The sequence below is a fragment of the Molossus molossus genome, unplaced genomic scaffold (assembly GCF_014108415.1).
Source record: "Molossus molossus isolate mMolMol1 unplaced genomic scaffold, mMolMol1.p scaffold_m16_p_13, whole genome shotgun sequence".
NCBI lineage: Eukaryota > Metazoa > Chordata > Mammalia > Chiroptera > Molossidae > Molossus > Molossus molossus.
In genome coordinates, this window is record NW_023425348.1 from 56,296,939 (window position 1) to 56,313,810 (window position 16,872).

Here is a 16,872-nt window from a genome sequence, read left to right on the forward strand (position 1 = left end):
TACACCTCCCAGCACTAGTCACTCATGTGTCGTCTTTGCTCGCCTTCCTCACCAGAATGTGCGAGGAGGAGGACCCCTGCCCGCCCCCCACGTGTCCCCTCCCCCGCCCCAGCCCGCCATGGACAGCAGTTCCTGGCACTTGGACGCCCTCAAAATATTTGTTGAAAGATGAAAGAATGGTTGTAGGCAGCACACTAACAATGCATTCTTTATTACAAAATTGTCCTGAATTGGAATTTGACTGCTGCGTTCAATTTGTGCTGGAAATCTACTCAAATGACCAATTTCTTCACCATAGAAATTGCCTGGCATGTATGTATGGGTACTCAGTAGATTGTGTTAGATGGATTGCTTTAGGGCGTTGGGGTTGTGGTAGCCTCTGAGGCCTCCTTACCCATCAGCCAAAACCTATGGTGGGCAGGACATCAGAGGGACACAGGACATCTCCCTGTGTCCCCAGTACCTCTTAGCCAAGTGTTGCTGTTTAACAGAGCCCTGGGTGCAGCCCAGCTCCAGCCAGCAGCTGGCTTTTTCTTCTCTTGTGGGCTGCATTTCTGTGGGGAAATCATGGTCCTTTGCTTTCGCCATCTCATCTCCCTGGGCAACTCCATAGTTCTGTTATTATCACCCATTGGGTCAGCGTTTTCATTATCCTATTCCCAGCTTTCCGTAGGAGGAGGTTTCTCCATATTTTAGTTTCACTGACCATAAAATGAAGGGATTGGACTTTTAAAATACCACGTCCAGCTCGGGCCGGTTTGGCTCAACGGTTAGAGCATTGGCCTGCAGTTCGGAGAGACCCAGGTTCGGTTCCCGCTAAGGGCATGTACCTCAGTTGCAGTTTGTCCCCGGCTCTGGTTGGGTCGTGTGGGTGGCAGCCACTCGATGTGTCCCTTTCACATTGATGTTTCTCTCTCTCTCTCTCCCCCTCCCACTCTATCTGAACAAAATATCGAAAAATGTCCTCGGGTGAGGATTTAAAAAAAAAATACCACATACATCTGGCTGGGTGGTGCCGTTAGTTGGAGCATTGTCCATACACCAAAAGGTTGTGGGTTCGATTCCCAGTCAGGGCACATACCTAGGTTGTGGGTTCCCTGGTCAGGGCATATACAGGATGTTTCTCTCTCAGATCGATGTTTCTCTCTTGTGATCTCTCCCTTTCCCTCTCTCTCTAAAAATCAATAAAAACATATCTGGGTTGATGAGGGTTAAAAGAAAAAAATAAAAGTAATTAAAATACCGCTTACTTTTCAAATTCTTAACGTCTTCAGTACTTCCTGCTACAAAATGCTGAGCTCTGGGATGTTCTCCAGCATCCCTCCAGCCTCTGCCCCGTCACCCTCATCAACTCCTCCTGGCCCGCAAGCTCCCTGTCCTGGAGCCCCTCAACTTTACGTTCCTTCACATACACTCGCCAGTCAGTCTCCCCCCTCCCCATGCTTCTTTCTCATCATTTCTGAGCCCCTTTGTCCCAAGATTTCTTTGACATCAGTGCTTACCTTCCCACAGCCTTCTGCCCTCCCTTTTTCACCAGCCCGAGGTCATCCACTTCGGTGACCAGTTACCCTGACGAGCGTTCTAAGTGCTTTTCATATATTGAGCTCATTCAGTCTGTGAGGAGGTCCCCTCCCCCTTTTACAGGTGAGGAAACTGCAGCTCCCAGAGGTCGCAGAACTGGCCCGGGACACACAGCCAGTAAGTGACAGAGCTGTGCTTGAACCCGGGCTGTCGGGCCCCAGAGACCCTGCACTGACCACCATTCTGTCCTGCCTCTCTTCATGGGGATCCTTCATCCTCTAGCCCTCCTCTCCACACCCCGCCTGCCCTGCTCCAGGGAGAGAATCCCAGCTCTGCCTCTGCTGCTTGTGGAGGCGCCAGGGAGGTCACAGGCTGCTTGACAGTCTCTGCCTAATTGCCTGCCGTGTGGCCTCACCTGTGAGGCTCTGCCGCTGTGCACCCCTGCCCCCTGCACCCCTTCCTGGCCTGTCCTCAGGGCCCTCCCCTGCTTCGCAATTGGCCTTGCTCTCTGCTGTGACACAAGGCGAAGGCTGCTCCATATACGATTCCCCTCGGTATCCCTGTTCTCCACTGCCTAATATTCTTCCCATTTTCTCTCAGTCTTCCCCATGATCTCAAAGAAGGCCGATCTCTTTCGTCTCTGGTCTCAGCCCTCCTTGGGTCCACCCCCTGCTGCCTGTCCCAGCTGCCTCTAGCCGCAGCCCGGCCAGCAGCACCGAGCACCTGTCAGGCCGCCCACTCTTGACTCCGCTGTCCCCACCGGTGTTTCTCTTTAACAGCAGTGCATCCTTTTGTTTCCCTTAGAACAAGATGCAGATGTTTCCCAGAACTTTCTTCAACTTCAGGCAGTAAGTGTTTTGGTGGAAAGTGTTCTTCTCCTGAGTCTTTAGGACCAGGCTCTCTTCTCTTATTCTGTAGCATTTTAAAAAAGAAGAAAGGAAAAAATAAAAGAAATCAGGAGCCAGGCTGATCTGTCTTTGGTCAATGAGCATGACTCACTGATCCTTCCTGGAATGGGGAGGGGTGGGCCATCTTTGAATGCGGGGCCATGTTGAGGCTAAGGGTCAGGAGAGCTTTGCCCTCGGGGGGCTGCCTTCCAGAAAGGACATGGCAGGATAGTCAAAATGTGGCAGATACAGAATACACCCCGCCAACACACACACACGACTTTAAGCATCTCTGTGCCAGGGTCTGTGCTGGACCCTGGGGTGCAGAGGAGATAAGGCCTGGACCCTGCCTGGGAGAGGCAGCCCCTGTGAGCTCCCTTCTGATTGCATGCCATCTTGCAGGTAATGAGGAGAAATCTTGGGTCTAGGCTGGAGGAACAACCCCTGGGGCACAGGGAGTGAGCTGAATGCCCATGGGCGCTGAGAGGAAGAGGGCAGCTTGAGGCAGGGGTCATGCACGGGCAGAGGATGTGGCCAGAGACCACTCATGGGAAAAATTGGAGTAGGGACCTCAGATCTCAGGCTGGTCTCGGAGGAGCCGAGAGGCTGATAAGGCCATACAAGCACCTCCTGGCAAGGAAAGTGGCAGGGAGGGAGGGGAAGCAGGGTCACAGGGAGGGGTCCTTCATCTGAATGGTTCTGTAGAACAGGTTCCCTGCCCCACCGCACCTGTGTGTGCAGATGTTAGAGGAGAAAAGGCGTGTGAACAGGCATGTGCGGGGGATTGAAGACTCCGCAGCTCCAGGACCTTCAGGGCCATGTTTAAGGTTCCGAGAAACCCTGCAGAAGAGAAACCTAACTATTTGAGCCAGCATTCCCCATACTGCTTTGGCCACTGATGTTATTCCCCAGGTAGCATCACCACGGAACCAGTGTTCCATGGCGGGCCTTTGGGGAGTGCCTGCTTTGGAATGTGCCCACTTCTTATTTTGTGCAGGGCACCATGCCGTTTAGTGGAAAGATGATGGGCGTTAGAGAGGACTGACTTGGTTTAAATCTACCTTCCTGTAAAACCACCAGCCTCGATGAAGTTATTAAACCGCTCTGAAGTTTCGTTTCCCATCTGTACAATGGGAGTAGTGACGTTAGCCATGCTGGAGGGCTCTTGTGGTGGTTAGATGAGAAAATAATAATAGTCAACACTTACAGAGGGTTTATTACATGCCAGACGCCATTCTAAGCACTTTGTATACCCCCAGCACAGCTTCGAGGTAGGTGATGTCGTCTTCGTGTCGCACAGGCGGGAGACTGGTGCATACAAAGTTCAGTGTCATGCGTATGTTGGAATGAGGTTGCTCCCCAGGCACTAGTACACGGCGGGGTCAGGATTTGAGACCTGACCAGAGCACTCTTCACCACTGTGCCATAAAGGGCCTGGTACATTAAAAGCAATAAGTAATATCAGTTCCCTCCAAAATATACTCATACAACTCAGCACCAGGAACACAAGCAATCCAATTAAAAAATGAACAAAGCCCAGCCGGTGTGGCTCAGTGGTTGAGCATTGACCCATGCACCAAGAGGTCACTGGTTCAATTCCCGGTCAGGGCACATGCCCAGGTTGTGGGTCCAATCCCCTGTGAGGGGCATGCAGGAGGCGGCCAGTTGATGTTCTCTCTCATCGATGTTTCTATCTCTCCCTCTCCTTTCCTCTCTCTCTCAAATCAGTAAAGAAAAACTATTAAAAAAAAAAAAGAACAAAGGACCTGAATAGACACTTCTCCAAAGAGGACATACAGATGGCCAACAGACATATGAAAAAATGCTCAAGGTCACTAATCAGCAGAGAGATGCAAATTAAAATGACAATCAGGTACCACCTCACACCTGTCAGAATGGCCGCCATCAATAAATCATCAAACAAGTGCTGGCGAGGATATGGAGAAAAGGGGACTCTAGTACACTGCTGATGGGAATGCAGACTGGTGCAGCCACTATGGAAAACAATATGGAGTTTCCTCAAAAAATTAAAAACGGAACTGTTTTTTGACCCAGTGATTCCATTTTTGGGAATATATCTTAAGAATCCTGGAACACCAATCAGAAAGAATATATGCACCCCTATGCTCATAGCAGTGTTATTTACAATAGCCAAGATCTGGAAACAGCCAAGTGACCATCAGTAGATGAGCGGATAAAAAGCTGTGGTACATTTACACAATGGAATATGACATGGCTGTATAAAAGAAGGAACTCTTACCCTTTGTGGCAGCATGGATGGACCTGGAGAGTATTGTGCTAAGCGAAATAAACCAGTCAGAGAAAGACCAATACCATATGATCTCACTTACATGGGGACTCTAGTGAACAAAATAAACTGATGAACAAAATGGAACCTGAAGCATGGATACATGGAACAGACTGGCAGGTGCCAGAGGGGAGGGGTTTTGGGGGTGACTGAATAAAGAAGGTGAAGGGATTAGCTAAAGAACATATATGCATCCCCCATGACACGGACAACAGTGTGGTGAAAGCCTAGGGAGGGGGAGGCAGAGATGGGTGGAGGTGGGCAAAGGTGAGGGAAACGGGAGACATCTGCAAGGTCAACATTAAAAAGTTTTAATACAGAAAAAGTAATATTGGTGCCCTTCTCAGGTGGTGCATGGATGGTTAAAGGGGCTTAGTCTTCCCTGAGATTCCAAGCATATCAAAGGAATCATCTGTGTCTGCTTGCCCACATCATTGTTCCAGGTCTGAGCCTTCTGTTTGCTCCACCTCCACATCCTGAATCACCTCAATGTGGACAGTGGCTCCAGTGTCAGCTGGAGTTAGGTTACTTCCCACTGGTCCCATCAGTGGTCTGTACCTCCCCATCCAGGACCACTGAAAGCCCACAGGGACCTTTGCTTATTCCAGGTTGTTCTCCTTCCTGTACTTCAGGGATAGACTTGGCAAAGGTCTAAGAAGGCATCCCTTTTATCATTCATTCAACATTCACTAAGTGCCTTTACTAGGCTAGGTGCATGCCTTGTTTTGTCACTCTTAATGCACCCCTCTAACAGCCCTTAGTTGTCCTCCAAGACTGGAATTCTGGGGACTCTCCTCCACCAATGGTATTAGGGGGTCTTTTCCACAAGGACCGGCCTTGTTTGATTCACAAAGTATTCCAGGATTCACAAAGTATTCCAGGATTCACAAATCTGCCCCGTGAGACCCCCTCACTCAGCCCTCCAAGCCCTGTAATTCCAAAGGTAATCTTGATTTATGTTTGACTGCAGGACTCCCAAGCATCCAGGGTTACCAGTAGGGCTGCATGCACAAGTGCCACAGGCAGGGTTCTCCCCCAACCACTGACAGCCACCACAAGCACTGCTGTCCTCTGCTCAGAATATACTCACCCCCATCCAGTCCACCGGGCACATATCTGCAAACCTAATTCAAGTCTTACCTCCTCCCTGGTCCCTTCTCCTTCCATTACTCCCCAGCACCCCCCCCCCCCCACACACACACACACACACACACACACACACACACACACACACACAGGAGCCAGTGACTTATTTTCTCCTCTGTTCTGCTCCTATAATTTACATATGCCCCTCAGCTAAGACAAAAAGGCACACTTCCTCAAAACACTTGACTGCCACCTGCTGGAAGTTTGTTATAATGGCTCCACAAATCGCCGCCGCTTACAAAGAGGAAGAAGGCACATGCTGGATTCTGGTGCTGCTCACAGCTGTGAGCACGGCCCTGCCTGTGGCAGGGATCATGCCACCACGTCTTTACTCAAACACTGTCTCTCCAGCCAGACTGGGGGGATCCTAATCATAAGGACTCTGATTCCTCTGTGTGTTTCCAGTGCCCTGGTTTCCACTAGGGGCTAGAGAAATGCTTGTTGAATAATCCTGGTGCAGACATCTAGGCTCACGGCACCTGGTCTCACGGGGTGATGTTCTCTCAATCTGTCTGTGGCAAAGGCAGCCACACTCCCACAGGCTGTCAGAATAACCAGAGGGTCAGGGGGCCTTGCAGACGGGACAGGGCCCCTTTAGCCTCTGCTCCAAGGCCACCAGCATCTGCACGGACCCGAGCAAGTCCGCATCCATCCCTGCAGTAAATGTGGGAGTTTGGGGTGGTGTGCGGAAGTAGATCGACTCTCACACAGCTACTAGACAAGGGTAGTCAAGATGCTGATTCACCATCGTCCCTTTTTTCCTAAGCCACATCATCGAAAGCCATTACTCCAGTGACATCCTGGAGCTTCACAAAGTGGTCTTAACAGAACTCTATTCAGCTGTCACACCTGGGAGTGGGGGTGAGAGGGTGGGGCAGGTTTTCCCTGAGGCCCCATTTTAAAAAGGGGGAACACTGGCTGGCTGGTGTGGCTCTGTGGATTGAACGTCCTCCCATGGACTGAGAGGTCCCGTTTGATTCCAGGTCAGGGCACGTGCCCTGGTTGCAGGCTCAATCCCCAGTTGGGGGCATGCAGGAGGCAGCCAATCGATGTTTCTCTCTGACACTGATGTTTCTATCTCTCTCTCCCTTCCTCTCTCTCTAAGAAATCAATAAAATATATATATTTAAAACCAAGGGGAGGGACCTGTGTTCTCTCCCGGATCATGTTTCTCCGGAGCCAGTCCACACACAGCACTGCTCGGGGCCCGTGGAGACCCTCCCTGCAGACACGCCTCCTTGCTCATGCTGTTTCCGTGAACCAGCTGATACACTTCAGAGCTGGGTGGGGCAGAAGGCAGCCTGTGTGAGGACGTGTGTTTCCCCAGAGACAAATTGTTTGCTGGTCCCTGTGGTATTCCTGGACCAGCATTGCTCCTTCTCACTTCCCCTCATTCTGTCCCCAGGAGTCCTTGTTTGGGGGTCTCGTGTGTTACTCTGTGGGGTGGTTTAGGAGGCAGGACCAGCAGCAGCGTGGTGGTTAGAACCAATGGCCAGACACACCTTGGGCCGGTCCTCACTGCCAGCTGTGTCAGCATAAGATAATGTGCTCTCTTCAGTCCCTAGTTCCTCCCCTGGAATACTGGGATAGAGATCAGTTAGTGGGTAGGTTATCGTGAAGATTGAACTAGTTCGGTGTGAATGCCGCTGCTCCCTTTGGCTCCTCCAGGTCAGCTGGGTCTTGGCTTCGGGATCCTGGTCTGTATGTCCCTCCTCCTGCCCGTGTCGGGCGGCTTAGGAGGAGTGGTACAGCGGTAAGAACCAGGTGCCCAACCATCCCAATTTCTCTGGGACAGAGAGGTTCCCTGGGATGCAGGACTTTCGGTGCTAAACGGGTAGGTCCCAGGCAAAAGGAAGACTTGGTTACCCCAGTGACCGACCTCAGCATCTCAATGGTGTACGGTAGCAAAGGTTTATTTCTTCCTCGTGTTGTTATCCATCCAGAACCTGGGCTAAAGGAGGAGCCTCTGTTCAGAAAATTGTTGGTGCGGCACAAAGAAACGTGTCAAAGGTTCTGTTCCAAACTCGCGGCTGTCCTGCCCAGTCGTATTCATGGGTCAAGTCACAGGGCCGGGCCTGATGCCGGCAGCCTGCAGACTCTCCCCACAGGGAGGGGCAGCTAGTAGTTAGACCTCAATGTAGCCTACACAAGCCCCTTCTCTTCTTGCAGCGTCTGGGGCCCCAGGGCAGGGAGAGGGAGCAGAGAGAGACGCCTGGTGTGTGACTGGTGGTCATCTTCCTGGAGACAGCGTGTGTGGGTTTCTTAGTTGCGATCAGCCTCGCCCACCTTGCTCAGAGGAACAGCTGTGTCTCCCCTGGGCGTAGGTACCCCTCATCCTTCTCAGCTGCTCTGACATTGCTGCAGGGGCAGCCTGAGCTGACTCCTCTTCCTGCCCCCTTGCTTCTTCGTGGAGCCCCTGAGATTCTTCTCCCTGTGCTCTGAGGAGCTCAAGGGGACTGGGGTGCCCCAAGTTCCTCCCAGGCACACGGCACACGTCCCCTTGTGCCTTGCTTTTTCTGGCTGGCCATTGAGCCTCCCCCACTTCTGGACTCTCTAACTCAGAAGTGGACACACATGTGGCCCTGTCCCCCTTAACAAGGGCCCTCTCATAGGTACCTGTCAGTTGGAGCACCCTCCGTTGGGTCAAATCTCTTTTGGAAGTAGGTTGCCCAGAAAGAGGGTTTTTTTTTTCTTCTTTTGTTGTTTCTTTTATTGTCTTACATTTAAGAATACTTTCTTGGAGAGAATACAGTTTTCCAAAAATAATTGTTAAGTATCGCAGCTGATTTAGTTTCCTTATCTTGTCCAACTATGTAAGAAAGGTCTTTTGATTTTTGTTTTGTAAAATATAGTGCCAAAATTCGTTAGCATGTATTATTTCTATAAAGTAAATGTGAGCATTGAAAAAATTGATCAAAATAAGAAATTGTATATGGTATTTAGTGCTTAGAACCTTCATCTGAGTCTCAGAGTCGGGAGAGGGAGGGGGGGGGGGACTGGGAGACACCTAGCAAGGAGACCGCAGGGGGCGGGGCAGAAGGCAGAGCAGAGGTGCGGGTGTGCAGGGAAGGGCAGGAGCAGCATGGGAGAGCGAAAAGGTTTCCTAGGAAGTGGCACGTGATGCACTCGGAAGGAGAGCAGGAGTTCACGAGGTGATGGCGCGGCTAAAGGGAGCCTCACTGGCAGGGCAGTGTGGCCACAGCTGTGGCCACGCGCTCTTGGGAACTTCAGTATCTCCGTGGCCTGGAGCAGCAGATGAGGAAGGTTAGGCTGGAGAGTGAGCAAGCCACGGCGGAGGCCTGGCATTTCCTGCAGGGAGCTGGAGGTTTTCTCTGGAAGGCGTGGAGCAGAGCATGAAGCCACTGAAGCGTTCTGAGCAGGAGGGTGTCCCATCTCTGACCACAGTGAGGAGGGCTGGGGCTGGAGAGGAGAGCGGTCTGGGCCCATCCATCGGGGCTATGTGGGGGCTGTGAGGTGTGGGAAGGAGAGAGAGGAGAATGCCCAGGGTGGACCTGGGATGCTCATTTGGGGGGTGGGAGGATGGTGTGGGACCTGGACTGGGAATCGGACGCAGATGGAATCATGTGGTAAGCCTGCCTCCAGCAGCGCTTCCGGGGCCTCAGAGTGCATCTACCGCGGCTGTCCCCTGAGGCTCGGGGACTCAGGTGCAGAGCTCCTGGTCAGGTTGTTTGCACAGGCCCAGAGACGAGTTATCAGTCAGTCAGTGCCGGCGTCTGAGTCAGGCTGCAAAGGGAATCAGTGCTATTCCTGGATATGCATCCGAAGGACTTTATGATGACCAAGACAAAGACAGATAGTCCACAGATGGCACGAATTAGCCAGGGGAACGCGAACTCTTGCTTTAGCGAGGTCAGGGCAGAGCGGGGAGGGAGGAGGAGGGTGCCTGCCCCTCTGGTCTTCCTTAGAGCCACTTCCTCCCGGCGCAGGAACACGGGGCAGAGAGGAGACCCTCTGTCCTGGAGCAGGACACGGGCAGGACAGCGCCCGGTGAACACGAAGGAGCAGGCGCCTTTTCCGAATCGATTTCTCCCTTAGCTTTGTGTGTGTTCAGACCTGCCTGAGCTTTGTGGCCATTTTCCAAACCTTCTGGGGCCAGCTGAGATGCTTCAGGTATTGGCTCTGCTGGCCTTTTGTTTTGGCCCAGTGTTTTCTGAAGACGTTTCCCGTTCTCCTTGTCTGTGTTGGGTAACTAACTCCCGTGGGAGAGGGGAGGGACGTCATCAGCAGGGAGCGGAGCCTCTGGAGTCCCACCACACCTGCTGTGTGACCCCGCCTCGCTCCCTCACCTCTCTGTTCCAGCCTTCTCCTCGGTAAAATGAAGAAGACAACAGTATCTGCCTCGCAGAGTTATTTTCAGGTTTGAGTGAGTTAATCTACATAATGCAGTAAGACCAGGGCTCAATACAAAGTACACTCTTAGTAAATGTTCACTGTTATTATTGTTCGTCCCAGAGTGAAAAATGAAAAATGTAACTCTCTTTCTTCTCTTTAGGCCATATCCCGAAATCTGTGTTTAGTCATTTAAAAGCCCTTGTTTTTCACACAAAATATCTCCTGCTAAAAAAATCTCCTGTTAAACCAGTGGTTCTCACCCTTCCTAATGCCGCGACCCTTTAACAGTTCCTCATGCTGTATGTGGGCGTGTCTGCATGTGGGTGGGCCCCCCTGAAGACCGATAGAGGAGCCGTGTCTGGGTTCCTACGACCATCGGAAATATGTGTTTCCCAAAGGGGTCGTGGCCCACAGGTTGAGAACCGCCGTGTTAAACTAAACCACCAACACGCTGTCCCTTCCTGTGTCTTCAGTTTTAGTCTAACAGGCAGCTGAAGGATGGGATTGAGCCGTCCAGTCACTCCCTGTAATTCAGTCACGAGCTAGCTCCTCCATCTCCCTCAGCTAACATGAGATTATAAGACTTATTAACCCCATGCCCTGGCCGATTCTGCTCAGTGGTTAGAACATCGGCCCACGGACCAAAGAGGCGCAGGTTCGATTCCAGTCAAGGGCACGTACTCGGTTGTGGTTGGGTCCTCAGCCCTGGTTGGGGTTGTGCAGGAGGCAGTCAATCTATGTGTCTTTCTCACATAGAAGTTTCTCTTTCTCTCCCTTCCCTCCCTCCACTCTATCTGAAATAATCAGTGGAAAAATATCCCCGGGTAAGGATAAAAAACAAACAAACTTATTTACCCCAAAGTGAACTGTCTTCTTCTCCCGTGGGTCTGCTGTAGGTTTCTGAAAGAGGTTGACTGCCTGAAAGCGAACTGCAAACCATGAAAATCGCTCTGAGGTGACCAACAAGTCCAGTGGCTCCCTACTCCTCCCAGGGTGCATCTGAGGTTGAAGAACTGTAACTTCAGGTAATAAATCACCATATTTCCTGCCAGCCCCCTCGCCCAGCTGACTCATCGGCAGCTTCCATGGTAGTTCTTTCAGGAAGTGTGGTCGCTTCCAGGACCTGAAACGTCAAATATTCCACCTCGTGCAGTTGTCCAACTGTTCCAAAGGAGAGGGTGGGCGAGAGGAGGCACTCGTGTCTGATGTGCAGCCCAAAGGGCCACCAAGACCCTGGCGGTAGGGCTGTTCTCATTCCTGCCCTCCTTCTCTTGATGTCAGTAGTAATGTAATGGCAGGCACCCAGCAAGGCCTTTAACATGATTAAATGATTGTAAATGCTTCTGGAAGAATAAATCAGAATAGCCAGGAAATGCAAAGTAATGAGGGAAAGGATTTATTCTTCCAGATAGTAAAATGTCTTATCAAGCCACAGTAATAAATAGTGTGGATTAGAATGGGAATAACTAGATCAAAGGAACAGAATAAAAAGCCAAGAAATAGGCAATGAATTAGTAAAGGTGGCATTTCAAATGATTGGTAACAGGGTATGGAGTCCAGTAAATTTTGTTGGAACACTTTTCTATTCATTGAAGTGAAATAAGGTTGGGCATTTCTTAGGTAGTGTACCAAAAATCATTTCCAAATGGACTGAAGAGCTGAATAAAATAAAATTATAAAAATATTAGTAAAGAGTTGCAGGCTTGGGCCCCAGTGGAGAGTATGCAGGAGGCAGTCGATCGATGGATCTCCCGCACACCGATGTTTCTGTCTCTCCCTCTCCATCTCTCTCTCAAATCAATAAAAACATATTTTTTTTAAAAAACCACAATTTTCATCTTAATGTTTTCTGAGGATCAGGAGGCAGCTATTGTTTAAAGCTGAAATACATAGAAATTTTCTCTAATGAGTCTCACTTTTTATATTGTCACATGCCCTGAAGCTCCTGGGATGAGAACATTTTTGCAAATCTAAAATAAATAACTGGAGTAGGTCTGTAACTCACAGAAAAACCGCATGTTTACATGAATACCTCTTCTAGTTGATTCCTTTAATCTGAGAACATGAGTGAAACTGAAAAAGCTAATATATATATATATATATATATACACACACACACACACACACACACACACACACATATATATATTAGAAAGAAAATATTCTTATGATTTGGGGGTGAGAAAACGCTTTTTTGAATGTCACTTTTATAATCACATACAAATACCATAAGCAAAGTTAAAAGGCAAAGCTGGGGGCTAGTATTTACAACATCTATGATGAACAAAGAATATATTTCTGCCCAGCTGGTGTGGCTCAGTGGATTGAACATCATCTCATGGACTGAGACGTCCTGGTTCAATTCCCTGTCAGGGCACATGCCAGGGTTGTGGGCTCGATTCCCAGTAGGGGGTGTGCAGGGAGCAGCGGATGAGTGTTTCTCTCCTTACACTGATGTTTCTTTTTTTTTTTTTTTTTATCCTCACCCGAGGATATTTTTCCATTTCTTGTACAGATAGAGTGGGAGGGAGAGAGAGGAAGGGAGAGAGAGAGAGAAACATCAACGTGAAGGGACACATCGAGTGGCTGCCACCCGCACGACCAACCAGGGCCGGGGACAAACTGCAACCGAAGTACGTGCCCTTAGCGGGAACCGAACCCGGGTCTCTCCGGACCGCAGGCCGATGCTCTAACCGCTGAGCCAAACCGGCCAGGGCTACACTGATGTTTCTATCTCACTCTCCCTTCCTCTCTCTAAAAATAATAAGAACATAAAAAATAAATAAATAAAAGAAAATATTTCTAATATACAAATTTATTCATTCAACAGCTATTCATTGAGTACTTTCTGTATGCTAGAAAGTGTTCCAGGTACTAAGGGTGGAAGCAGTAAACCAAACAAAATCCCTGTTCTACTCATGCTTATAGTCTAATGAAGAAGAAATAAAGCAGATTATGGTAGGCCAAATTTGGAAAGGGCTATAGTAAAAATTAAGCAGGGTAGGGGTGGTTAGGGAGGATTGGCAGGGGGTTGTATGATATGGATATCCAAGGAAGCATCATTGATAAAAGTGATATTTGAGCAGAAATAAAAAATTAAAATAAAATGGAGAAGTGGTTGAATTTTGGATTATTATTATTATTTTTTAATGTTGAGCTAATAGGATTTGTAATGGATTGGATGCAGGTTGTGAAAGGAAGGAAGAAGTCAGGAGTGACGTCTAGGTCCGGGGCCTGAGCAGCCCGAAGGATTGAAGCAGTGTTTACTGACACGGGCATGACTGAGAGGGTTGGCGGGGGAGGGCTGGGGGCTTGGTTATGGATGTTTCAGTTTAAGATCTTCGTTGTATATTCACAGGAAAATGTCAGGGAGATGGTTATTACGAGCTTGGAATTCAGGGAGAGGTCTGGGCTGGAGATACAAATTTGGGGGTTGTCATAACATAGATAGTATTTGAAGCAATGGAACTAGACAGATCTCCGAGGGAATGAGTATAGACAGAGAGGAGGTCCAAGGACATCCATGGGACCCTCATTTAGAGGTGAGGGAGATGAGGAGGAACCAGCTAAAGAAACCGAAAAGGAGAGGCCACTGCAGTAGAAGGAGACCATGAAGACAATGAGGAGGGAAACATCAGATCGATCAGATGCTACTATTGGGTCAGATAGGGAGTGGATAGAAAATCAGCCATTGGACTTAGCAGTGAGGAGGTCACTGGTGACAGCAGAGGCTGTCTTTTTGGAACGATGTGGACAAAAGCCTGATTGGAATTGGTTTATAGAGACTAAGAGGAAAGGAACTGTAAACAGAAATGGGGCAGTAACTGGAGGGGAATGGAGTTCAAAGGTTTCTTTTCCTCCAGTTCAGGAGTTGTTGCAACCTGTTTATATCCTCAGGAGAACGACCCGGGAGACGGGAAAGCGGATGGCGCAGGACTGGGGGAGGGAGAGCCTTCTGGAGTGATGGCTGAGTTGTGAGAGAGGGTGAACTGGCACAGGCTGTGTGGGGTTCCTGCCTGCAGCTCGAGGTAGGCCGGCCTCTTTTCTCAGTGAAGCAGAAAGCCAGGTTCTCAGCTGAGATGAGGATCTGGGCGATGTCGGAGGTCTGAGGAGCAGAGAAGGTGTGATGTCCTCGATAGCAGAGTGGAGAAGAACTGGAGCACGGAGTCCAGGACTGCTGGGCAGCACTGGGCCTCTGGGCGAGAGGTGGACGGAGAGGGAGAGCCGACCGTTGGCTCAGGTACCCAGGTGAACAGGTCAGGAGGTCCATCGATACTGAAGACAACTTGGTCCAAAAACAGGACATGAGTTGGCACAAAGGAAAACAGAAATGCCTGTAACACAGGAACACCATCTGTAGTAAGTTAAAAATTCAAGTAAAAACAGTGAGGTTTTGTTACCTTCAGATTGACAAGAGCTCTTGCTGAGGATATAAATTCCGGAGTTTTCTGGAGCACATCGCAGGGCGTACCCGGCATACAGTGTGCGTCCCCTTTTGCTCTGTGAGGCCTAGTTTTAGAAATGTATCCTGAGGTCAGAGCTCAAATGCATGGTGATAGGCGCACCGAGATGTCCACTCCAGCAGTGACTGTGGAAGGGAAAGCTGGCGCACACCTCACCGGGAGGGCCTGGTTCCCTCGCTGTGAGCATAATCGTGGTAGTGAAAATAAGCACTCACACTGATCTGTCGCTTTGCAGATGAGGAAGCTTGGGCCCAGAGAGAAGGAGTGAGCCCCAGTCACACCACGTGGAGCTCAGACCCTGACTGCGGGCAGCACACGGCCCCTTCAACTTGGTTTGGAGCTGGAGTTCCTTGTAAGGTACTTGTCAGCCTCTTTTTGGGGGCCCACTCACTTCGTGCTTCTAAAATATAAATTCGCACCTGGCCGGTGTGGCTCAGTGGACTGAGCATCATCCCATGGACTGAGAGGTCCCTGTTGGATTCCCGGTCAGGGCACATGCCTGGGTTCCGGGTTCAATCCCCAGTAGGGGGCATGCAGGAGGCAGCTGATCGATGTTTCTCTCTCACATCAATGTTTCTATTTTTCTCCCTCTCTAAAAAAATCAATAAAAACACATTTAAAAAAATACATATATACATATATAAAAATTCTCAAAATGTTTTGCAAATATAAAATTTATTTATAGTGTCTTCATGTCATTATGCGGGGTCTTCCTTACAAGGTGTGCTGGGTGAGAAAGGACAGTCAGAGAAGACAGGACAGACATTTTTCCTGGGCCGCTGATAGAGAGGGACCATACCAGTAAAAGTAGGTTTACAACTGTGCGTACGTGAAACACAGAGTTTATTGTATTGTTATTCATTAGTTATTGTATTGTTTTCCATAGAACAGCTGTAAACCTATTTAGCCCCACCCTGCATAGTCCGAGGAAGTATGTGTTCTGCTTTCCTATGACTTTTAACAAAAGTTGTAACAAAAATACAAAGATAGCCAGTAAATCATGTATTTCATTGATTCAGTTTATTGGTTGGAAGAAAATGAAATTAGAACTGTCAGAGAACATCTGGGACACATGGTCCCTCGGGGAGAAGCACGGGGCTGTACCTCCCCACACCTTGAGCTCCAGTTTAGTCCTTCCAAGCTCCTCTGGGCTTTTCATCAGATAAACGAACGGGCGAGCCTAAATGACCTACGCTAACCCTCGAGGAAGTGCTCTTCCCTGCCCTTCCGTTCCTGCGGCGGGTGAGGCGTTGGTGCGTGCACAGCGCCCTGGCCCTGCCCAGCGCCACCCGGGCCCTCCACCACTGTAGAAGAGCGTGTAGAAATAAACACGACTGTGTCTCCTTTACCAATTGCAGACCTCCAATGGCGGACCAGAGGATGGACATTTCTTCGACAATCAGTGATTTCATGTCCCCGGGCGCCGCCGACCTCCTCTCCAGCTCGCTCGGCACCAGTGGCGTGGATTGCACCCGCAAACGGAAGGGCAGCTCCACCGACTACCAGTAAGGCCGGCAGGCTCATCCCGGCAGGCTCATCCCGCTCTGGCTTAACCTGGTGTCCGTCCACGGGCGTGGCGCGTCCAGGGCCAGCCGCTGCTTCTGGAAGAAGGGGTCCCCTGTGGAAAGGGACGGGAAGGAAAAGATGCAGCTCCAGGCGGCCACACAGTTGGCTTTTTCTTTATCTGTCCCCCTGGAAGCAAGCAGGGGGGCCTCCAGCTCTGCTGAGGCATTTACTCCCCCTTTCTGTCCCCAAACTGTTCCGTATCAATAGAAACAGAAGAGCCCTAGAGCCGAGCTCTGCCTTTACCCCGCCTCTGTCTTCCTTTGCCCCTTTGAGCAAGATGGCTGAGCCCGTGGATGTAACCTCAGTGGTTTCAGAGAGAGCTTTGCCCGAGGGCCTCTCCCTGAGGAAGACATCAGTGGCTTAACTAATATTTGCAGAATAAGTAAGTAGTGGTCATCTCTGAAAACAGTATAGGGACATTGATACTGTCCTTAAACATTATTGAAATTAGTATGTTCCTGTTATATTAAATAGTATTTTTGTTTGTTTGTTTGTTTTTTAGACTTGATGACTTTTCTTTTGAGTAAGTAAACTTTCACACTTACAGTCAACCCCCCTCTATCCGTACGAACACTAGGGAATGAGGCAGGGAACGCAGGACATGCAAAGGCACATTTTGTTCGGTGGA

At 49.7% G+C, this 16,872-nt stretch overlaps 1 protein-coding gene across 5 annotated transcripts in view; it reads left to right on the forward strand.

Moving 5' to 3' along the window:
• ARNTL (aryl hydrocarbon receptor nuclear translocator like) overlaps positions 1-16,872 on the forward strand; it is a 108,178-nt gene that overhangs the window by 61,400 nt on the left and 29,906 nt on the right. For 2 of the 5 annotated variants that reach the window (XM_036257779.1, XM_036257780.1), the window contains exons 3-6: positions 11,112-11,240; positions 14,914-15,035; positions 16,037-16,183; positions 16,747-16,767. In XM_036257779.1, the coding sequence (XP_036113672.1) occupies positions 16,044-16,183; positions 16,747-16,767 (161 nt within the window). In that variant the 5' untranslated portion in view covers positions 11,112-11,240; positions 14,914-15,035; positions 16,037-16,043. Of the gene's footprint in view, positions 1-11,111; positions 11,241-14,913; positions 15,036-16,036; positions 16,184-16,556; positions 16,627-16,746; positions 16,768-16,872 lie in introns of those variants that run through there. The other 3 variants (XM_036257781.1, XM_036257782.1, XM_036257785.1) reach the window with 2 other exon arrangements.